This window comes from Canis aureus, chromosome 26 (genome assembly GCF_053574225.1).
Source record: "Canis aureus isolate CA01 chromosome 26, VMU_Caureus_v.1.0, whole genome shotgun sequence".
Classification (NCBI taxonomy): Eukaryota; Metazoa; Chordata; class Mammalia; order Carnivora; family Canidae; genus Canis; species Canis aureus.
In genome coordinates, this window is record NC_135636.1 from 48,073,999 (window position 1) to 48,097,220 (window position 23,222).

Sequence of the window (23,222 nt, forward strand, 5' to 3'; positions counted from 1 at the left end):
ACACTGTCCACAGAGGCAGGGTGGGGATGGGGTGGAGGGGTCTTCACATGCAAAGTTCCAGCCCTGGAAAGGACCCCAGGAGCTGACCCCTGCCCCAGGGGCCCTGGGCCCAGTTGAGGTAGAGAAGTGGATCCTGTGACCCCCTGTCCCACCACCCAGTTAGTTCCAAGCTTGAGCTCTGTTTGCAAAAAAAAAAGAAAAAAAAGAAAAAAAAAGAAAAGAGAAAAAAAGATCGGGAGTGCCACCTGGTGGCCAGAGCCATGGCCCCGGCCCCGGCCCAGCCCGGCACTTCTGGGGAGCAGGAGGCCCGTCTCCACCCGCGTCCGTACTCCTGTGGATGTTTGTGGTCACCCACGCAGCACACGCGCCCTGCAGGTGAAGTCCGAGACCCCGTAGCGCCCGGAGAAACTGACCACGTGGAATCCCACACCCAGAGCGAGCCGCTCCGGCCGTGCCCGGCCGCCCCCAGAGTGTTCTCCAGCCGTCCAGGCAGACTCCCGTCCAAGAAGTGAACCGGCCCTCCCCGCCACGGAAGGTTCTTGCTCCCCGTGAACGGCTGGGTGGTGGGTCTCGTGCTGCGTCAGTGAATATTCTCGTACAGTGGAATCCGAGCAGCCGCGCACACCCTTTGGGAGTGGCCCCGGCTGACTCAGGGCTGCTGAGCGGGTGCGTTTATGGGAGCAAACCGAATTTTCTAGAATGTTTTTGGTTTTGCCTTGCCTCCCTCAAAGAAAGTTGAAACCGCAAAGCCTTTGGTGCTCTGATGCAAAGGGGGCCTTGATAAACCCACGTTTGGAGGCAAAGGTCATGGCACTGGGGACCGAGCCCAGTTTGGCCTCCTGGTGTCCGCTTGAAGTTGCCCCGTGACCCACCCCAGGCCCCCTTTGGAATCGGAGGGCCCTGACTGCCTGTAATGGGCACACGGGGGTTGGACGCACGGTGGGGGCCAGTCAGATCTCCCTTTAATCCTGGGTGCCAGGATTACTCCCCACCCCGAGCCTCAGTCTCCTTGTCCATGAAATGGGCAAAATCTCGGCTGGTCCATGTCACAGGGCCATGACGAGGGTAAACAGGGGACCTCCGTAAAGCACTTACTGCAGGCCCAGAGGGGGCAGCCGCTGCCCGCCAGGCCCGGACGGGCCTCACCGGGGCAGGGTGGCTCCCCGTTCCATCCCGTCCCGGCCGACTGTCAGGGAAACTTAGCGGCTATAGGGGGACTCGGAGGAGGAAGAAGGGGTCGGGAGAGCAAGGTGGGGGCGGAGCTCCAAGGTGGGGGCGGCTCGGAACGTGGTGACCAAAGCACACAGTGAGCGGGGACACTGGTACGGGGTCTCCTGTGAGCCAGGTTTCACCCCAAGGTCACCTGGCTGAGAGCGGGGGGCTGAGCTCTGACCCCAGAGTGGCCCTGGGCTGCTTCACTTCAGGCCCACCCTGTACATAGACACGGGGGCTGACTGTGCGCTCGGCGGGGTTGTCACCCCCACCCCACCTGCCCACGTCTCCGCCGGGAGGCATCTCCAAGTGTGAGGTGGACTTCGGGGTCCAAAGGATTCCTCTGGCTCCCATCAGGGCTGTCTTCCCTCGCTGGTGCCCTGGGTGTAACCCTACGGGCTCGTCCCTGGCGGTGTGCCCTTGGGGGGGGGTGGCTTCACCTCGTCTGTGCTTCTTCAGTATTTCCACCGCGTGGGAAGGGCAAGAATCCCTCTCGCCGTGGACTGCACGGAAGGCTTACGTGACTGTACAAGCAGGAGTCTGAAAAAGTCAGCTACGGTAGGGGTTTGGGGCAGCGAGGCCACGGGCATGGTGGCAAGTAAGCCCCTGGGGCTCCCGTGGGGGCTGGGGGCTTCTAGGGGCCCCGGCTGACAGGGATGCTCCCCGTGGGATTTGGGGTGCCCGCATCAGTGGGAAGGGAGAGCCAGGTGAGAAAGCAGAGCAGGAATTTAGCCTGGATGCTGGGCACTGCGTCGGGACCACGTGCAGAAGGCCGCGTCTGGGGGGGCAGGGGATGGGGCGGCGGCCTCCCCACCCTGGCCTGGTCCCCAGGCTGGATCCCCGACGGTCCCAAGCCCCGCACGTGCGGCCCGTCCGCGGCCAGCAGATGGCGCTCGGCCCAAGGCTGTGAAATGCTGGCCTGGCTCAGCTGGTGGCGGCCGCGGGCTCCTGTCCTCCTGTCCTCGCCCTGCCCTCCCGTCACAGGGGCCAGCGAGTGCTGCAGGGGTCTCAGCGATGGCTGTGGCCCGCTGGTGTCCGGGGAGTGCCCAGCTGGGGGCGCCCTGGACATCTCAGTGGGGAGTGGGCTCCCTGAAACCACAGCAGGAGCTTTGAAAAATACACCTGCCCAGGCCCGGCAGGGTGGAGACTGTCCTGGCGACTGTCCTCGATGGGTGTGGGGTCAGCATTTGTTAGATGCTCCCTGGACTGAGGGTCACAGTGTAAGACCTCGTGATGAACTCCGCGGATGAGGTGCTGTCCTGATTCCTGCCCGTTTTACAGAGGAGGGCACCGAGGCTCAGAGTTGCTGGGACTTACCTGAGGTGACACTCGGGGCCCACGTAGGGCTGCGATGCCACAGCCCACTCATTCATTGATCTTCGTGATGCTAATGATGAAAACAGGATCGCCTGTGGGGGGCTTTCTCACCCTGGCTCTGCAGGCATTTGGGGCTTCATGGCTTTGTTGTGGGGGGCTGTCCTGCTTCAGGGTGGTGAAGCCCCCCCAGTAGTGTCCATGTCCCTGGAAGCTGTGACTCCACACCCTCCTCGGAGACTTGGACCTCGAAGACATGCCTAATGTCTGGAGGTAGGGGGTGGTCCTGGGGTGTCAGGTGGACCCACAGCCTCACAAGTGTCCTTGTAAGAGGAAGGACGGCGAGAACGGGATGGGGTTTGGAAGACGCTGTGATGCTCGATTTGAGGGTGAAGGACGGGCCATGAGCAGGGAACGCAAGTGGCCTCCGGAAGCTGGGAAGGCCAGGAGACCGATTCTCCCCCCGGAGCCTCCGGGAGCAGCCAGCCCTGCCAACACCTTGACTTCAGTCACCGAGGCCCGTGCGGGACTTCCGGCGCTGCGAGATAAGTTTGTGTGGTTTTAAACCACTTGGGGGCAATTTGTTGCAACTAACAGGAAACCATTTCCACCCTCTGCCCCCATGACAACCAAAAATGTCACATGTCACTGGCAGCGGGGAGATGTGGGTAACATGGGCCCTGATGGGGAACCACGGGCCACATCCTCGACAGGGTTTTCCGGGTCGGGCTGCTTCTCCGGCAGCTGGTGGCCCCCCTACCCGCCGTGGATGGCAGCAAAAGCCACCGGGTTCCAGGTGAGGGGGAGGGAGGGAACGACGGTGTGTGTCCCAGAAAGTGAGGCCAGGCAGTGAGAGCCCAGCCAGGTTTTGACTCTGAAACTGCTTCCTCAGCAGCAGGTGTCTGAGCACTGGCTCGGGAGCCCCGTGGCCTCGGTTCAAATCCTGTCTCTTCCCCTGGGCCAATTGGCGAAACTTCCAGAGCCTGGTAGCCTCTCTGGGCAGGAGGCTCCTGAGGACGACCCAGGGCGGCTACTGTTCTTCTCCAGTTTATTTGCTCAGCAAACTCTTAGTTCACAGAACCTCTCGCAGGACCTTTTCACAGAATACACAGTGCTGGTCCCGTCCGTCCTCTCGTCTGATACGGCATGGCTGCCCGTGGGTGGGTGGCATCCTGGTCTCACCCATCAGAGCGAAGAGGCCGCTGGATGTGAGGCTGCCTCTGGACCATGGGTGTATCACTGGGGCTGGAGAAATCTGACTCGGAATCTGGAAGGCTTTCGTGGAACGGGCTCCACTTACAAGTTTGGGCAAGCACGTGACCCACGTTTAACCAATCAGAACCCTCCCCGGGACACTACCAGCGGCGTGTGGCTGCACCAATTCTCTTTCTGCTGGGGTTGCTAAATGGACAGGCCCTAAGCCTTGCACAGCTGGCAGCGACAGAAAGGAGTTTCTCAGAGAGATGGGGAGAAAGACGCCTGAAAATAATGCTTGAGCCCCTGGAGCCAGCCTTTCCTGAAGCTAAGTATCGATTTCCCAGGTGCAATAGATTCTTTCTTTAAAGCCCTAAGTGAGCTACGTTTCTGTCACTTGCCCCCAAAATGCTCCTCAGTTACTCCCGAGACTCTTTCTTGCTCGAAGCCTCTCGTCTTGGCTGCCTGCTAAAGCCCCACGGGCGGGGGGTCCCACCCAGGCTCATCCTGAGACAAGCAGAGAGGCTGGGATGAGAGAACAGGATTGCATTTGTCAGCAGGTTACGGTGGTTTGGGGAAAACCACCTCGGACTCGCAAGCAGCCAACGGAGCTTGTAGTTGCAGCCCCGTTTGCACAAAACATGGAGGAGGGGAGGGAGGGTGGCTGGGGAGGGAGCAGGAACAGAGGCCTGGGGGTGGACGGACTTAATCATTCCCTGCTAGCTAATGGTAGCTACTTAATTTCCTTCCTGAAAAGACCAGCGGTGACCTTCACCTCCAGCCCCCATTAACTGCTGGCAATGCTTTGTCAGCGTGTTTATGACAAATTAATTATACGGAGAGGGGAAATCTCGCAGGGAGATGAACATTCCGGCTTGGGCTGGAGGTGCGGGCTGAGGCTGAATTCAGAGCTGCATTTGGAGCCTCCCCTGACACGGCCTGGTTAACCACAGACCTTGGGCAAACTTTGAGGCGAGCAGTGTTGAGTTCACCGCCGAGGAAAGACAATGCCAGGAGGACTGAGCCCGACCCCATTTCAAAGCCCCTGATACCTGCTGGCATTTTGCAAATGGGATGTCCCATGAGGGAAGAAGGATTCGGGGGGCCCCGGTCAACACGGTGGCCGAGGTAACTTAGCCCCCAGGAGATGGGCCACTGCAGCCCATGGGACAAGACACCCCCGTCCTAATGAATCCAGCTTCCTGGCCGTGTGCACCTGCCCAGTCCTCCCCGGAAGACGTGAGCAGGTGCGGCGGCGCGTGCTTGTACAGAGCGCAGCGTCCAGTGCAAACTCCCAGGCCCACGAGGTCTGGCACCTGCTTCCCTCCAGCCAACCTCCCGCTGGTTCTGTCGCACTGAGCTTTCCCCTGACACCCAAGCGGCTGTGGGGCTGACTGGGTCATCCTGCTCTGACCATTGCGGCTGTGCCCCTGCCCTGAACATCATCCCCATCCCCCCGGGCCTCCCTCTGCCGGATGTGGGAGAATGAGCTCTTGGGCTTTCTCTTCCCCTGGAGCCTCCTGGACCCTCCGGGCAGCGTGTGGGCCCCTGTTCCGTCCTCCCTTAATTCCCTGGGACTAGTCCTGCTCCAGACCCACGTCGGTGCCCACCTCCTGCCGACGGTGACTGCTCCCCCAGGCGCAGGGCTCTCCCTCCGTCAGCAGGCCCAGGGCCTGGCCCGCGGGCCTGTCCAGCATGCACCGGGGGTTGGGGGTACATGCAAAGTGGAAAGACAAGGCCTCCGTGCCTCGTGAATTCACTGGCTGATGCGGGGGAAATACGGGGACTTCTGAGCTTCCTGCCTGTCTGGCGACATCCTTTTCTGTAACTTTGGAGAACTTCCCATCCATTGCCCTCAAGCCAGGTGACGGGGTGACTGACCCCTTCCTGGTTCCAGGGAGAGGGCATGTGATGCCAGTCGGCCAATCACAGCATTCCGCCACTCTGGCCGGTGACCAGCTGAGAGGTGGTCACGGGACCAAAGCCATGCAACCTGGCTTTTGCCGCTGGGAAGAGGTGCTGTCCTTCCACTGAGCAGCTAAGTCGGCGGCACGGTGGCCTGGAGCCTCCAGGGGCCGTGTTTGCCCGCGGAGGAAAGCAGAGCAGAGAGATGGAAGGAAGGGGGCTGCGTCCTAAGACATGGTCTGACTTCCTGGATGGGGACATTCCTGAAGCCAGATTTATACGGGGACGTGACTCTATCAGAAGAGCCCATACATCCATCCCCTTTTGTGCAGAGAGGGTCCCAGCTTTCTTTCTACCTACGACAAAATGAGTCTTGACGAATACGGAGGGACAGACCAGTAACAAGACAAAGGCAGGGCAGCGAGACACGGGTTTGACAGGAAAGCACAGGCGCCTCGGGAGCAGAGGGAAGCTTTCCGGGACGAGGCCATGTCTCAGCTGAGACCTGCTGGCATCGAGCTAGGGAACGGGACAGAGACGTGCCACACTGGGAAACTGAAATCGACTGGAGCTGGCTTCCGCACTGAGGGGATAGACACCAGCTGCTCTGATGGACTGATGCGGAGATAGATCCTGCTTCAGGAACGACTGGATCCAGGGGCTCAAACAATGCCTTAGGACTCCCCTTTAAGGGACATACCCTAAATGCAGTGCATTGGTCCGGGCACTGACCGTCCTGTCAAGGATCTCAAGATCCTCTCAGACACGTTGAAAAGAGAGAAAATGTTGTCCAATGACATTCTTTACTGAGGCTCCGTGATGAGCCAGCCCTTCCTCCACCAAGGCAGACACTAGCCCCAGGGCACGTGGGTCCGGGACACTGGACATGCAGGGTCCCGCGGCGGAGGAAACACAATGAAGAGTGAGGTGCGGGTGTGGCATTGGGAGGGGCCGTGGGCATGTAGCTGCGGGTGTGTTATGGACACAACAGGTGGGGGATGTATGTCCTCTTCCACAGTGGCCCTGCCTGGCTGACCACCACCTCCCTCTTTCTCTATCTTCCTCCCATCGTCCCTTCCCACGTGTCTCCCAGGCCCCACCCTACTCCTTTGTTCTGGAAATGCCGCCGTGCCCCCCACCCCTCCGAGGGAACTCAGCCCACCCACCAGCCCACGTTGCCGTATGACAAGCATTCCCTGATGACAGGCCAGCCGAGGCCACCTGACCCACGAGCTGGCCGGTGACTTCCGCCGGGCCCGGACGGGAGGGATTTGTTCTCTGGAAATTCAGCTAAGAAATCCTGCAAGATCAGAGTGGAAGTAGGAAGGTTCCAGAGAGGTCAGGCGGGAAAGAGGTCAGGCAGCCATCACGGGCCTTGAGGAAGTCAGGTCTTGAGTGGGAGGAGAATGGGCAGCCTTGCTGGAAGGTGGGCCAAGGAGGCAGCAGGGACAGGGGTGCCTTGGCCCGTCCCCACGTCGGGCCAGATGCCGACTCTCGCTGGCCACGTGTCAGGAGGCAGGAAGGTGGGAATGACACTTAGGGGACACAGAAAGCACAGCGGTGAGGGTCACTGGTGCTCGTCCTCTCCTCCCGAGAGAGCCTGGCTGCTTGTCCTGGACTCCCCCTGCCCCTGCGGGTCCTCGTCTGCGGTTCTGTCCACCCGGCCGCCGGCTTCGGCAGCTTGGGGACCCCTGCTTTCAAGAGTCACAGCTTCCAGGTGGGAGATGAACTCAGTGAAGTTGTTGCCGTTGCCGCGGAAAGCCTGGTCACGGTCGTGGGGGACGTGGCTTCTGGACTCCGCACCTTCAGAGACAGGATCCCGGGAAGAGAAGGTGTTGCCAAAGGAGCACAGGGGCCCCCTCGCCTCAAATAACCCAAGCGACGTGGCTCACGGTCGCGGGGGCCCTGTCCCGTGTCACCGGGACCGAGCAGGGGCTCTCGCCTCCCCCGGGCCCGCCTCGCTTCTGTGCCCTGCCTGTCTTCGGTGACATTTTAACACTTGCTTCTGCTCAAAACCCACCAGGGGCTCCCTGGCGCCCTTAAAACAAGATCCAGACCTTTCCTCTGGGCTTGCCGGCTCTGAGAGGCGCAGCCCTGGCTCACTGAACCCGCTCCCCGAGCTCCCTAGACTCCTGCACCCCATTCTGCACCTGGGGGCCATGCACCTGCTGCTCCCTCCTCCTGCAGGGCCGTCCCTGGGTCTCTGCTGAGCTGGCTCCGCCCCCTCAGGACTCGGCTCAGGTGCCACTTCCTCCTGGAAACTTCTCTCCTTGCCCCGCCACGGCAGCTCCTTGCCCACCCCTCCCTGGGTTTTATTGTGGTTTTTTGTTTGTTTTTACAGGGCCGGGCTCTCTTCGAAAGGCCTGATTGCTTTGTGAGCTGCCCCTCCTCCTTCCTGGACTATTTCTCCGACTTGCTCGTGGCTGTATGTCCAGGTGAGGGTGTGTTTCAGGGCAAGGACGGGGCCAGAACTGGCCAATGACTGGGGCGGGGGGTACGGCTAGGGGAGGGGTCCTGCTCCAGAAGACCCCAAGGAGGGCCAGCTTCACGGGCACGTGGCCTGAGCCCACAGTCAGAGGGACCCTGCGCTCAGTGCAAAGCTCTGTTCCGCTCTTGAAACTCCGATGAGGCGGAATCAGGAACCCCACTTTTCCGTGTTGCACTAGGCCCCCAGAGTCGTGTCCCCGGTGCCATCGGGGTGTCTCAGCAGTGAGCCGGGCAGGCGGGCAGCTGAGGGCCCCCAGCACCCCTGTGGGCCACCTGTCCAGGTGCCTCAGCTCACAGGGACCCCGAAGAGGGTGCCACACTGTATAGTGCTGACAGACCCTGACCCATCATTTCCCCCAAAAGGAAAACCTGCCGGGCCTTACAGGTCTCAGGATGGGGTCCTGCCCATCACCTGAGTAAGAAGTTAGGTGTTGCTCAGCCCAGCGAGGAGGGTGGGTAGGGGTGCGGAGTGAGAAAGGCCACGTCGGCGCCACCGCGTAGCCCCTGGTGGGGGGGACAGGGGAGGGGGCATCGACGATTTTTCAAAAGCAGAGGGCTGTGTTTCTTTCCCTTCAAGAGGAGTCTTGGCTGGTCCCACCTAAGACCAGGTGGTGGGGCCCATGACCCCGGGGTCCCCGCCTGCCTCCTGGGAGGTTTCTGGGAAGAGGGGAAAAGGGCGCCCTCTTTCTCTGGACTCTTGCTGTTGGGAGTTCAAGGTCATGGCCGTCAGGATGGGAGGACACTCGGTGTCCAGCACAAATGTCCACGGGCCTTTGGGCGGTGGCCGGTGGACGCCAGCTGGGTCCCCAGGCTAGGTTTTCTCACCACAGGGGGCCTGGCATGACTCTTTTGTGCAAATCCCAGAGAGTCAGGACCTGCATCCTCGGGCCGGTCCTGCCGTCACACGGAAGGCAGAAGTCCCTTCACACCCTGTCCTGGTCACGACCCCCGCCAGCCTTGGGATAGATGCCAAAGTCCCGCCCTGGCTGGAGCCGTGCTCTGGCCCCTGCCATCCTCAAAGCACGCATGGGTCACACTCGCACTCTGTCCGCCCACCGTCCTGGTCTCCCCTGTCGCACACACTCGTCCACCCGCAGGATGCACCCCCCACCTGCCACCACCACCTTGCTCCTGCCTGTGCAGCAGAGTTGGAGTCACCTGGCTCCACCACCAGAGGGCAGGAGCTGCGGCCCGGTGGCTAACTGCACCCCCAGTGTCCTCCTGTTGGCCATGGGGCCTCCTCCTGAGGGGGAGCTGGGCTCCAGTGACATTTCCCAGCTCCTCTTGAGGCCAAGTGCAGGTCCTTGGGCTGAGATGAGGAGCGTGGGTGTGCCTGGTGGAAGGGGGACGGTCGGCCCTCGTAGCCTCTCTGCCCATGGGTGAGTGCAGAGCCCTCGGGATGGCCCAGGACCAAGCTGGAAGAAACCGGGTCTGTGCCTCCCGCCAGCCCTGACGGTTGCCCCCCTTGCATGTGGGCTGCGCCTCCGGCAGGTGGGAGCCACTCTGGGTAGGGGTCTCTTTGCTGCAGCAAGTGAGTTTCTCCCTGAGACAGAGCCTCACTCACTGTGGCACCTCAGCACCTCCCATGAGGCCTCAAATAACACCAATGGTAATGACGCGTCAGATGCCTGGAGGCACACGCAGGGCCAGGCACAGTGCCGAGGCTTTGCCTGCACAGCTCACCCAGTCCTCGTCACAACTAGGAGCTACGGGCAATTATCATCCTCATGCCCCAGATGGGGAAACAGAGGCTCAGAGCTAAATGCTGGGCTAGGTCACTAGGCTAAAAACATTGGACCCCACACATTAGCTCCTGGGCTGCTCTCTGCTGTGATCCTCTACTGCCTTCCAGACTCCGGGAAATGGGAGATTCGAGAATGACTATTGATGGGTGGATGGATGGATGAGCGGGTGGATGGATGGGTGGGTGGGCGGGTGGGTGGATGGATGGATAGATGAATGGGTGAGTGGATGAGCTGGTGGGTAGACGGGTGGGTGGATGGGTGGATGAGAGAGAAAGGGAGGGAACACAGGGCCCACCTTGCCCCAGGCTCACCTGCATCCTTGCCTGGCTCCCCAGCGTCCTCAGGCCTTGCAACTCCTCCTGGACCATCTGTCCCTGAGCTGACAGTCATTCTGTTGCTGTTGCCGATGGCAGTGTCCTCAAGGATGCACGAACTGATGTGGACTCTCTGGGCCACATCCCCCTCGGAGGAAGGTCCTGGTTTGGGTGTTCGAATTTCGAACGAAGCCTCTGTGTCACCAGGGGTGGCAAAGGCTGTCGGGCAGCCAAAGACAGAGATGTCAGAGGGGCCGCACGGGCAGCTGGATGGTGGCCTCGAGCCTTGACCCCCAGCCTGGCTTCCAAGTTCTCCCCGGCCAACTCTCCTCCCTGAAGCCAGGCTAGACTCGGCCCACGGCCAAAACCCTGCCCCCCTCAGCATCTCTGCACATGGCCTGGGCTACCGGCCCTCTCTGCCACCCAGGTCAGCCAGCCTGAGTGCCACCTCTTCACAGGCCCTTCCCCTGGGCTTCGGCCACCTCCCCGCCACCTCCCCACCACTGGCTGCTCCCTTCGTGCCGCTGGTTTGCCCGAAGCTCTGCAATACCATCTCCCTCTCTGGTTAAAACCTCCGCGCAGCCATAGCCGGTCCCCAGCACCTGCCACCTGGCTCCTTTCCCATGCAAACTTCGGACGAGAATTGTGCAGTCTCCCCTCCTCCTACTCCTGTCCCCTCAGCTTGTCTCGGACCCCTCTTACTGGACCCCATGGAGCTCCCTGACCTCATCGGCTTCTCCTTTCTGGAAACTTTCCTCCTGGTGTCCCCGGCCTCCCTGGTCTCCCTGCTGTTTTCTGTCCCCAGCTTGTCTCTGGGTTCCCAGTGCTGAAGAGGACTTGGCCTGGGCTCTCTGGTCACTGTCGACAGCACTTGGTGGGTCACCAGGTACTTAGATGTATCCTCCTTAGATGCCATTCCAGTCTGGCCATCTCCTCTGACCCTGCTCTGGCTGGCCCCTGCCTGTCATACAGATGAGGACACAGGATCCCGAGGGATGACTCTACAGCCCCACCTGCTCTACAGCGTAACAGCCTCCAGGTGGAAGGAAAGGAATTTCCCATCGTGCCTCTCTCCCTGCCAAGGCCAGCTCAAGTTCTGCCCAGGGAGGAGATGAATGGGGTGGGGTGAGGGCAGGGTGGGGTACCTGAGGAGCTGCCAAAGGGGCTGCAGGCGGCAGGGCCCTTGGTTGGCGTGCTGTTGAGGTTCATCATGTTGTCATGTCCCATCTGTACCCGTCTGAGCATAGTCTTCTCCAAGTGGATGTCCTGGGGTCCCCAGGCTGCAGCTGGGGAACCCTGAGTGGAGGGATCAGCTGGCATCACGGGAGGGAGGGGAGCCATGGAGCCTGGCAGGGGACACGGCAACGTGACCTCTGAGCCCTCTGACTTCCCCTGGGAGACAGGCCTCTGAATTCCTTGTGGGCTCTAAGGGACTGGGGATGAGTGTTTCAGACTATTGATGGGGAAGCAGAACAGTGAGGGGGGTGTCTCCCGGGTTTTTACGACTGGTGCCTGGGATGTCCCTGGGGTGCCCAGAAACCCAGTCAGCGAGCACAGCCTCTGCTCCCTAGGGCCAATCTCCTTGGGCATGAGTCCTCAGCCGTGAGCATTCGGAGCCTTGACATCCTTTTCTCTTCTCAGTATTTATTTTTATGGTAAGCCTCCTGGTTTTAAACTTAAGACAATGCTAGTAACCTGAACTTTAAGATAAATCTGAGTAGAATACAAAGGTAAATCGTTTAATAATATTAAGTAAATAATCAGACATGGGCACGGCCCAAATTGGGGAATGTGGAACCCAGAGGACGAAGGATGGGGAACCATTGATCTAGATTCTAAAACAAAGCTCCTGGCTTCACTGCTGGGGAAACTGAACCCCAGAGTCAGGGGTGGGGGGTGGGAGTGAGGGGCAGGGCTCTCCTGAGGTCACAGGGGGTATTCTAGCTTTCGAGCTGGTGCTGTCACTTGTGCTCCAAGGCTGGCCCCTGTCCCCTCCCGCCCCAGTGCCTGGCAGGGAGTAAGCACCCCTTTGCGGGGCTGGATTTTGACAAAACTAGGATGTCACTGGTTATGCCCAGTTTCTAAGATGTTAAAATGTGGGGGAAGGGCATGTCTCAGAACAAACAAAATACTACAGTGACCCCTCGAGATGTTCTACTGAGGGAACCCTGAGTTGTTTCTCAAGGCAAAATATCAGGTCGCATTGGAAGCGAGGCAAAAGGTATCAGAGTGAAGGGAAAGCAGGAGAGGTTTGATCCAGGCATGAAGGAAGACGTCCTCATTCTCAGGAAGGATCTGAAAGCCGCCCTGTGTCCTCGGAGCTTGAGTGCCCCCCTCCCTGCTCCCACCCACCTGGAGCACATACCCCTCCAGGGGGCAGGTGTCTGTCAAGGGACTCACCGTTCTCCCCAGAGGCCACCTGTCTCACCATGACGTTCCCTTGTCCAATCTGGATGTTTTCAGAATTGTCAATGGAAATGTGGTTATGTGGTCCGTTCTGACAGATCATGTTGATTGGATTTTTCTGGTAAATAATTGCGGTGGCCCGATTTCCTCCTCTCGAATCTGCAAAATCATATTCCACTCGAGCCCTCTAAATCTGCTGCAGAGCTTGTTAAGGCACAGGTGCTCGCCACGGGGGCGCGGAGTCAGGGGGTCCAAGGCGGGTCAACGAGGAGCCCAGATGAGCCCTGCTTAGAAGTCACCGCAGAGGTCACCTACTCGTGTGTCCTCTGCCACCCCAGGGGGATCCTGGGTGCCTTGCTGCTCACCTTCTGTCCCTGGTCAGAGGCCTCCCCTAACCACTGAGCCCCAGGACCCCTCTCCTTTAGCAGAGGGAGAGGCTGCAGGGTGGCCGTCCATGGGCTGTTTCTGGCCACCAGAGCAGCTTGGTTTGGGCTCATGTGGCATTTTTTAAGAATTTAGATTTTTTTTCCTCCAGTGTTTAAACCTGGCCGCCGTCACAGGTTGCTATCACGCCCGCAATGCTGAGCCCCGCCTGGGCGCTGTGAGCTTGTGCGTCATCTCAAGGGCCGGGTGAGCACCTGCCTGGGGCTTTGCCGGCTCCACACACAGAGCCACATCCCACCTTTTGTGCTTTTGTGGGTCCCTTCCTCCATTAAAAAAAATATTCAAAATTACCTTTTATGACACTGTGGGGATAAAGACAAATGCAATCTAGGTGGGAGTCACGGTTAACTCTTCACCGTTATTATAATACTCATTTTTTCTTCTGATTTTAAGAGAAATTAGAACATTTTTGTAGACCTCTGATGCCAGGCCCCGTGCCTGCTGCGCCTGATGGACAAGTCACCTGGGACCCCACCCTGCGGGTGTCTGAGCCCAGCCTTCTCTTCCTGCAACTTCCAAACTCCAAGTTGGACAAAGTGCTAACAGTTTTGTGTCAGCTGAGCTCCGCATCCTATGAACACCTCTTATCCCAGCCCTTTGCCTTCTGCAACTACAGCCTTAGGCCACTCCTCCAGGAAGCCCTCCTTGGTTACTCCCACCAGCACACCCGCTCTCCTGGTACCCCCTTTTAGTGACCCATTAGCAAGACCGCTGCAAGCTACTGTGAGGGTCTGACGAGGAAGGTGGAGCTGGCAAAATGCCTGGCAGGGCGCCCAGCAAGGACCAAGCGTTAGATGTTGCAGCTTCTCTTCGTAGCCCTGCCCCATCCAAGCATGGGCAGCAGGTCAGCACCTACCTACCTGGTTGATAAATTGCCCATGTACTTGTCTTCTCATCAAAGTCCAGCTTGTGCTGCTTCCTCATATCATACAAGTCGCGGTTGACGTCTTTCGCTATCTTCTTTCCCACCCCCTTGGCGATGTTCAGCGCCTTGCAGGGCCCATGGGCTTCCAGAAACCTGTAGATGGCTTCCTCTGGGAGGCAGGGTGGTGGATGAGGAGGGAGGGCCCCGGAGTTTGAATCTGCTCCTCTGCTGGCTAGCTGTGTAAGCTTGGGCAACCCCAGACCCCCTGTGCTCAGTTTCCCCATCTGAAGACTGTGGGATGTGAGACTAGCACCCCGCAGAGGTTGTTCTAAGGCACTAGGTTGTTCTAAGGATGTTCTAAGGTGAGCGTACGGCGCTCCCAACAGCGCTGGGCACACAGCGGGTGCACGAGGGATGCCAACCACTGTCAGAGAGAGGATTTCTCAGCCACTTAGCTTCTCCCACTGTGCAGACTGAGTCTCGCCCCTGGACACCTTGTGGGGGCCTCCGGTGGGTGGAGCAAGAGTAACATCTCGAGTGGCCAAGGAGAGTTTGGGGAAAGCGGGATGCTTACGCTGGTCAGTGAGCTGAAGGCCGGGCTCCTCTGGAACTGCAACTATGTCTTGCTGGCACCTCCCTGCTGGAGGAGGAAAGATGGGTCAGGGGCTATGGGGGGCGGCAGAGGGTACAGGAACTCTGCTGGTGACGGTGGGCCGCCCCATGGTGGCCCCCAGCGCGTGGGAGATCTGGACTCGGAGTCCACAGGTAGACGCACCTGCCTCCAAACCTGCCCCGCTGCTCCCCAGCTGTGCAGCTGAGCTGCGGACTCACGTCTCCGGGGCAAGAGGAAGAGGGCCACCTACCTACGTCCAGGTTGTGTGCGGGCACCGCCGGCCGCCGGGAGCACCTGACAAGCGCCAGCTCTGCTGGTCTCTGTGCTACAGAACTACGAAGGAGGACCCAGTGCGAAGCCGAGTCTGTTCCGTTGTCACCACTAGGTTGCACTGGCCAACAGTGTTATTGCTAGTGCTTTGCTGAGCGCCTGCTGTGTGCAGGCGGGAGGCTGCGCCCTCCGCATCTCACCCTCTTGCAGCCCTGGGCTGCAGACCTACGAGGCACGGCCTGGGGATGCCACGCACCCTCAAGCGGCAGGGCTCATGTTCGAACCCAGGCCCGGACCTGCTTGTCCACTGCCAGGGCTGCTCGCCTGGGTGCCCCGCCCCTCCCCCGGGGAGCAGGTTACCCTGGTTGGCCTGGGCCGGCTCTGCGGGCACCACTCTTCCCATCCTGCCGGTGCCCAGGGCCCACGTCGCCGGGCCTTCCTGGGAGACTTTCGACTCCTTCATCAGCCGGTAGAGGACTTGGTTGAGTTTTTTCTTGGGCACCTGGCATTCCTTGACCAACTGGATGGACTTGATGGGGGAGCCGGCGTCCCTCAGCGCCTGCAGGATCCTCTGCTCGAGGTCTGGGCGGAGGAGAGAATGGCGGAGAGGGGACTGATTCTCCCCTGGATCGAGCCTGGAGCGGGGACTCGGAGGCAGGGAGGTGTCCCCGCGTGAGGGGTCCAGGCCAGAGGGAGGGGCAGAGACCCGAGCAGACGCTAACAACACGGCTGTCCAGGGAGGGACACATATGCTGGTCAGAAATGACCTTGGTGACCAGAGGAGGTGCCCCAGCCTCCCGAGCATCCTCGGCCTGGTGTGAGCGCTTGAGGGTGAGGTGGGGATGCTCAGGCCTCAGATGTCCCAGAGCAGAAGGGAGCGGAGGGTGGCAGCGTGGGGTAGATTGAGTGCAGGAGAGCAAGGGGAGGGAGGGAGGGAGGGAGGGAGGAGGCCAAGTGGCTGCGAGGGAGGCCTGTGGTCCCCGCCTCCCTGCAGCACCTGCCCCTCCTCGGGGGCTCACCGTCCACGCCAGTGGTGCATCTATCCATCCAAGCCAGAAAGCTAAAGATGCTCAGAAACAGGCCCTCCTCCCTGCTGCCGGGTTATGGAGAGTCCTGAGAACATGGTGCCTGGCTCTCTGGGATCCCATCTTCTCCCCTCTGTGCCTCCCCCCGTACACCACCTCCGTGACCACAGCTATTCCCCCGACGGCAGTCGGGATCCCTCCAGCCCACCCTCCACTCGGCAGCCAGAGCCTCCCTCCGAGCACCAGCCAGCCGTGTGCTCCTTCCAGCCCACTCACTCCTGGGCCTTTGCACACACTGTTCCCTCCATCAGGAACACTCTCCCCCCCCACCTCCACCTGCCCAACACCTACTCAACCCTCAACCTCCACCTGCCCAACACCTCACTCAAACACCATCTCTCTTGGGGAGCCATCCTAGGTGCCCCGAGTGATCGGGGTGCCCTGTGTGTGAGGGGGGCTGCAGAATGTCTCCAAGCTCCCCTACTGTTATTGCCTGGTCCACTGTAGTATCTTTGGTGTCTAACTCAGTGCTGGGTACACAGTAGACGATCAGGAAACAGCATTTGAATGAATGAGTGTCTGAGTGGATCTGCTCACCACTGGGACAGGTGTCAGCCCAGACGACCCAGGGCAGGGCGTGGACAGCAACTAGGTCTCTAATTCTCCACCTGAGGTTAATGACCCTAAGCAGAATCCCAGGAGCTCTCTGAACGCCTCCGTTCCAATCAGACAGGATCTCACAAATCCAAGCCAGCAGCTCTTTGGGGAGCGGAGAACAGGGCACAGACAGTGCCTGAGGAGCTGGAGGGCCCCCCACCCCCCCCCGGCAGCCCGGCCTCTTACCAGGAAATGTCTGTCCCCAAGAGCCCAGAGGGAAATGCAAAGTGGGGCCCTTCTAGGGAAGACTTGGGGCACCTGGTGGGACAGCAGCCTGATCCTTTGCCTTCTGGGTTTTCCCTTAGTGGGGGAAGGGATAAGGCATTTATTTGCTGGTTCTGCAGCTGGGCTCTGAGGCTTGCCCTATGATCAGGACATGTTCATCCTTGCTGGGTGCAGGTGAAGTGCAGTTAGGACGCCTGGGGGCATCTACTCCTTCACCCCCAGCAGCCGGGGATCCCCATCCAATCAACTGCAAGCCTGGCTTTGCCTCCTCTTGAAAAGAGTTCTGGTTCTTGAAAAGCCTGCCCACGGGTGAGCCTTCCCCTCCCTCCTCCTCCATTCCCCCCCCCCACCGACCCCAAAGGAGCAGAGGGGTCGTGCCTCAGAGACCAGAGTGAGGGCCAAGCCCATAGGGCTGGCTGGCCTCGCGCGCCGAGTCTTCAGGCTGATGCGTCTGTAAATGGGAAGTTGTAAACTGGACGACGTGTAAGTGACAGGTTGGAGAGGAAAACCTCAGAGGGAGAAGTTAAATTCAGGCACTGAGCAACAAGTACTTGCACCTCCCCCTTGGAGAAGCAGAAGAGAAACCGGGGAAACTGCCCAGGCCCTGGGCGCACCCCGATGGCACCCCTCCCCAGGCCACCCCTTGACTTATTTTCTGTCCTCTGACGGCACCTCTCCTGGGTTTGAGCCCCCGCCCTGCCATCCACCGGCTATGTGACCTCTCCGTGCCACACTTTTTCCATCTATGAAGTGGGGATCGGAGCAGCTATCTCAAAGATTATAGTGAGTAGTAAACCAGCTAGGGATAGCAAAACCAAAAATCCCCAAATCAGAGCCATCGTCAACCCACAGCCCACACATGTGGCCCACAGCCCACAGGCTCTCTAGAATACACAGCCCTGGCCCCATACACGGCTCACTTTTATGGGTTATTCGTCCGGGAGTGAAGCAAAGCAGCTTCTCTTATTTCTTAAAATGAGTGTGAGGACAGGTGTTCGGACCCCAGCATCAGCTGCGAGGCCCCGGGTCCCCCTCGCAGGGCCTGAGGAATCTCATGTATAAAATGGAAACAGCATCACGTGTGTCCCCCCTGCTGCCCCCCAAGGTCTTCTAAAAGGCGTGCAGAGGGTGTTGGCAGGTGCCCAGGCAGAGCCAGCCTTCCCCACCAGGCCCTGGGCTCCCCTCTACTCTCGGGGCCCCTCTTGGGGACCCCGCAGGCCATCACTGCTGTCAGCTAGCCCAGGAAAGGAGCTGGGCAGAGGTGCACCCCCCCCACCCCCGGGAGCACCTGCTGTTCCTTGGGAGGAAGAAGTACCTCTCTCATCAGGGTCGCCCGGGGCCTGGGCCATCCCGGCGGCAGCGGCTGGAGGCCTGGAGCCGCGGCCCCTGCTCTGCCCGCGGCGTGGAGGGGATGGGCTGGTGCAGGCAGCGAGCCCTTGCCCGGCTGGACTCTGGCAGCTGTGAGAGGAGGCGGCAGCCGGTGGGTGTTTGCTGTTCACACTCTAGAAACAGGCCTCGTCAGCCTGACCTGACCAGCTTTCGGGAGAAACAGAAAACGAAACTCCTGTGCGTGGCCTCAGAGAGAAACAAAATTGAAAGCAGACTTGTTGAGCAAGGCCCCTGACTATGTGTTGGTAGGAAGGAGCATTCTCTGGACCCATGGGACTTCCCTGACCTTCTGGGTACCCACCGCTGCCCACCCTCACCCCCCACACAGGCTGAGGTCCCCCGAGGGGTGGGGGTGCTGAGGCCTTGCAACCATTGTGTGTGTCAACATGACAGCTGCTTTTAGTGAGCACCTACTGTGTGCTTTCCGATCTTGAATGCCCCTCTGACTCTCCTACGAGGTCGGGGCTAAGACTTCTCTCGGTGGGGGGGAAACTGAGGCTTAGGTTGGTGCAGGCACTTGGCCAAAACTGGGTTCTAACTCAGCCCACAACTTGCTGGCTGCGTGACTTTGGGCAAGTTCTTTAACATGTCTGCGCCTCAGTTTCCTTATCTGTACAATGGTGCTAATAAAAGGAGCTATGTCAGGAGGTCCTGGAGAGGGCGGAGGGGGATAATCCAGTTGGACAGCCTGACCAGACCCTCCCCCAGCAAGTGCCAGCTCCAGCCGTGAGCACAGCGGGGCACCCACACACTTGGAAGAGGCACCTGCCCGGTCCACCTGGTCTCTAGGAGCCACGACCCCAGGGGGGTGGGGGGGGTGCTCAGAGCTGCCGTTCAGGAGGGGACACCGGGGCCCGCCGCGGTGGAGGGCTTCGGGCCAGGCAGCCGCGAGGGTCCTGGACGCAGCCCTGCAACTCCCCGGGCTCGGGGTCCCAGGGCCTCGGAGGACTTTGCCCGCGCCCTTGGGCCAGGGGAGGGGCCGGCAGGTGTGGAGCAGTGTTTGCAGAGCAAGGGGGGCAGGTGTGCACCCAGTCCGCCGGGTCAGCACCCAGGCCGCTCACAGCCGAGCCCCTGGGGGGTCCCAGGTGGGGTCCCAGGTGGGGTCCCAGGTGAGGTCCCAGTGCATCCGCTCGCCAGGCCGCCGGGCCCACAGCTCGGGAGCAGCAGGAAACCACTTCGTTTCTCTTTCATATAAAGCTGAGAAAACGTGTTTCTCCCTGTGATATCAATTTTAAATGCGGGGTAACGGGGTGGGGGTGGCTGCTGGGGAGACTGGGAGGCGCGCCGGGTGGGGTGGGCGGAGACCCCGCAGAGGCTGGGGGGCGCGAGCTGGGACTGGCTGCCAGGGGACACCACCGCTCACCGACTGGGCTGGGCTGCCTCTCTGAGGGAGGGGACCTCGCCCATCCCCGCCCTGCCCTCCCTCCTGACCTCTCTGACCCTGGTTCCTTGTCTCCTTCCCTGCTCGCTGCTGACCTCTTAGGGTTGGGGGGGATGAGGCCCTGGCTTTGACCCAGGTGCCAGGTAGGCTTGCAGCTCAGCCTGAGCTTAATCCCGAGGCGCAGATCCTTTCTGGAAGGACCAGCGGGCGGGCACCCTCATGGCAGGTGTCTGTCTGGACAGTTCTGGATGGCCCCTTTCTGCCCCCCTCACTCCCCGCACCTGCTGTGTCCCAGTCCGCAGCTCCCCCCCCCCATCCTGAAGCCATCTGGGGCTTGTCCCCTGGCCTCGGAGCCCGCAGCAGGAACCACTAGCCGGGAAGGCCAAGGGCCCCTGGGAGGTGCCACCTGGACACGTGCTGCCTTGCCTTCCTCTTCAGGGCAGCCCTGCCCCTTCCCTAGCTCTGTGTCACCACCTCTCTGAGCCTCGGTTTCTTTAGTGATTAAACAGAGGTAACAAATAAGGAAAATCATGCCCTAGTCGGTGCTCCCAAAAGTGGCAAACTTTGGAAAACGTGATACAAAGCATGTTCACAAAAAGACCCGGAGACAAACAACCCAACAAGACTCCCAAAGCATTCCAAAGCATTCCGTCACATGTCTGGAATATATGGAAGCCACGGACCTGCTGTGAGTGCCTCACCACACTGAGTGGGATTCAGTGGGATTCAGCACTTTTAAAGATTTGGGTTATCTTGTATTTCATTTCTCAGGTTAAGAGATTTTCAAGGTAATTTTGACCATAAGGATTATCTTTGACCCACATAACGGTGGCTTAAACAACGCAGCTGCTTCTCTCTTTCTCCCATAACGGTGTGGTAGGTGGTCCAGGTGTGGGGTGGTGCACCTTCTATCTTGTTGCTCTGTCATTTGTGGCCTGCATTCGCAGGTTGGCCTTATGTTCCGGGATGGCTGCACAAGCTCCAGCCCTCACATCTGCATTCCTTCCAGCAGGAAGGAGGAAAGAGAAGGGCAGTGATCTCCCCCTTTAAGAACACTAATAAGTTGCACACACATTTTACTGACATCCCAGTGGTTCCATGGCCCAGCCAGGAAGGTGGGGGAACGATGGTACTTGTTCTGTGCCACAACGGACTGAGCTAAAATAGGAAGTTTTATTAGTTAGAAATAGAAGACAACAGATATTGGAGGATACGAGCTGTCGCTGCCATTTCGAGACTCTGCTGTTCCCCCCCCCCCCCCCGAGGGAGGAGCACGGATCCTTCCTCTGTGCCTGCAGATGTGTCCACTCACAGGAGCCTATTTATTGAGCAGATTCGAAGGCAGCGTCCACGTTCCAGGGGCCTCCTGCCCAGCGTGGAAGGCAAAACAGCAGAGGAAGGGGGTAGGTGCCTCCCTCCTCTGCCAGGGAAGGGCCTCAAAGCCACAGGAGATCCAGGACGGGGCCACCGCCTGCCCGAGCCCCAATCTCTTTTTGCCTTGGAAAGCACATTCCTTTTCCATGGTTTGTGTTTTTCTGGAAACTATTAGAACTCTCCACCCAAACCAGATGATAATTACACGTTACTGATCTCCAGTCTTTACATTTCTGTCTCTCCCTTTTAAAGGAGAGATATTTTTACTGCACATTGTGTTGGCAAAACCCGGTCTCCTCTCCACCAGGCAGCCTGGATGTTATTTTCACATTTTCCTCTGTGAATTCACCTCGGGGGAGGGAGCGGAAAGGCCTGACGGCGCCGGAGCTGGGTACTAATGTGTCTTGGGTCAGGGGCAAAGATCGGAGGCCCAGGGGTGGCCGGAGGAGACCGGGATTGCACGTGGTCATGAGAGCTGTCGACAGAGGGCAAGACACAAAGACGGGGAAAGCTGCTTCAGAGGCAGCAGTCCTGCACCCCCCCCCCCCCGTGGGGACCTGCCCTGGCTCTGTTGGCAGAGCTCAGGGGACTCCCATGGTCACTGTGTCCACTGCAGTTGGACGGACCTGGGGCTCTGCTTTTGGCACCTCTACCTCCTAGCTGTGGGCCTGGAGCGAGTCACTAGTCTTTCCGAGCCTCAGTTTCTCCCTCTGGGAAAGGAGATCACCTCAGAAAGCAGCTCCTTCCGAGGTTATTGCAGAAGTTAAACGAGCTCATGCACCGAGGTCCTGCAAGAGCAACGAGCATATATACGCGCTCCATAAACAGGAGTGAGTCACGTCGTCGCTGCCGGGTCCCCAGCCGTCCCGTTCCCACATGGTCGAGCCGTCCCATTTCATCTGGTCTCTCATCGAATAGAGTTTTGTGATTCCTTTATCCGGACCACGAGCTGGAGCATGTAGTGAGGGTGGAGGGAGAGCTCTCCTCGCTGCTCCCTGGATCCACTTCTCTCTCCAGCTGGAGAAGAGGCCACACTGCCCAGTTCGGGGATTGACAGGTGGCTCAGGCTGAGTCCAGGGTGGCCCATCACGCCCAGCTGTGCTGGCCAGTAAAGTGAGCCCCGGGGATGGGCAGGGGCCGGGGCATGGATGGCCGTGGTAGAAACTTGAGATCTTTGGGAGCAAAAGAAGGGCCACAGGGAGATTTTCATCCAAGCTGACTTGGGTAAAGGCAGCCCTGGTTGAGGAAGGTTGGCAAGAGGTGGGCAAGGGCCGGTGGTGGCCAGCACCAGGCTGTTTCTCTTCCTCCCCACCCGCCAACTCTCTGTAGGGGGCCCTCCCCCACATCCCAACAAATGTATTGAAATGAATTCACATCTGATTTATATTTTTATAATCAAGAGCTATATTTTTTAAAAGATTTTATTTATTTACTCACGAGAGGCACAGAGAGAGAGGCAGAGCCAGAGGCAGAGGGAGAAGCAGGCTCCATGCAGGGAACCCGACGCAGGATTCGATCCCTGGACTCTGGGATCACACCCTGAGCTGAAGGCAGATGCTCAATCACTGAACCACCCAGGCGTCCCATCAAGAGATATTTTGATGACATTGCCACTCAAATTATTTGCTTATGAGACATTCATTAATTACAACTGGCCACAAGTTCTTCCCTGAGCATTCAGGGTTCTTGGGAATTCTGGCAAAATGAGATTTCACCTATAAATTCGTTTCAAATATAGTGAAGTGTAATGAAATTTTCGTGACGACTAGATGAAACGATTAATGAACCCGACATAATGTTAGGTTTCCTAGACATTGCATTTAACATTTGTTGATTCTGATTTTGCGACATCTTGCCCCCCAGCCCATATTTTGGAGCTCACACATTTTCAAAGGCTCTTGAAGCATCCATAGGCCTGAGGTGCTAAGAATCCTGTACCTAGAAGGTACGATGGGGAAATGGGGAGACCCACATCCCAAGGGCCAGGGTCCTTGCTCTTCTGCAGCTGTGGCCCCGCTGAGTTGTGGGTAAGGGTGTTGCCGAGTGTGGGGACAGGGACAGGTCCAGAGTAGAACAATTTTACCCGTCAATTTGTAACTTCTTTTCATTTTAAACGGATATCCCGCTCTAAAATTTGACCCAAAGGTGTTTCTTAAAAGACCGGGGGCACTGAGTGGCAACTACTATCGACCCTTGAACAACCTCTTTGAACGATGCGGGTCCACTTATAAGTGGATTTTTTTTTTTTTATAAGTGCGGTACGATACTATAGATGTGTTTTCTCTTCCCTATGATCGTCTTAACATTTTCTTTCCTCTAGCTTACTTTATTGTGAGAATACAGGACATAGCACACATAACATACAAAACACGTTAACCGACTGCTCATGTTATCTGTAAGGC

General features: G+C 58.9%; 1 protein-coding gene and 1 long non-coding RNA gene across 5 annotated transcripts; one reads left to right on the forward strand and one right to left on the reverse strand.

Moving 5' to 3' along the window:
* Positions 1-6,409: 6,409 nt before the first annotated feature.
* Positions 6,410-18,238, reverse strand: ZBP1 (Z-DNA binding protein 1). Of its 4 annotated transcripts, none has more exons than XM_077873696.1 (8): positions 17,965-18,238; positions 15,130-15,351; positions 14,461-14,523; positions 13,882-14,055; positions 12,572-12,736; positions 11,317-11,517; positions 10,169-10,390; positions 6,410-7,428 (listed from the first exon to the last, which is right to left on the reverse strand). In XM_077873696.1, exons 1-8 carry the CDS (start codon positions 18,023-18,025, stop codon positions 7,193-7,195), a joined length of 1,344 nt encoding a protein of 447 aa, XP_077729822.1. In that variant the 5' UTR covers positions 18,026-18,238; the 3' UTR covers positions 6,410-7,192. The 4 variants fall into 4 exon arrangements, with proteins under 4 accessions (XP_077729822.1, XP_077729823.1, XP_077729821.1 ...); XM_077873697.1 differs by having other exon boundaries at positions 14,461-14,526; positions 17,992-18,237; XM_077873695.1 differs by having other exon boundaries at positions 14,461-14,526; positions 17,965-18,237.
* On the forward strand, positions 10,063-15,547 carry LOC144298586 (uncharacterized). Its single transcript, XR_013365521.1, has 2 exons — positions 10,063-11,826; positions 13,415-15,547. It is a non-coding gene; the product is annotated as an uncharacterized LOC144298586 (long non-coding RNA).
* Positions 18,239-23,222: the final 4,984 nt, after the last annotated feature.

Excerpts from the sequence above, each read along its gene's own strand:
- ZBP1 (XM_077873695.1), bottom strand. The coding sequence starts at position 18,025 with ATGGCCCAGGCCCCGGGCGACCCTGATGAGAGAGGTACTTCTTCCTCC. Across the intron at positions 14,527-15,129 it reads GCCGGCCCAGGCCAACCAGG|CAGGGAGGTGCCAGCAAGAC; the intron begins GTAACCTGCTCC and ends TTCCTCCTCCAG. Across the intron at positions 10,391-11,316 it reads CCCCTTTGGCAGCTCCTCAG|CCTTTGCCACCCCTGGTGAC; the intron begins GTACCCCACCCT and ends GCTGCCCGACAG.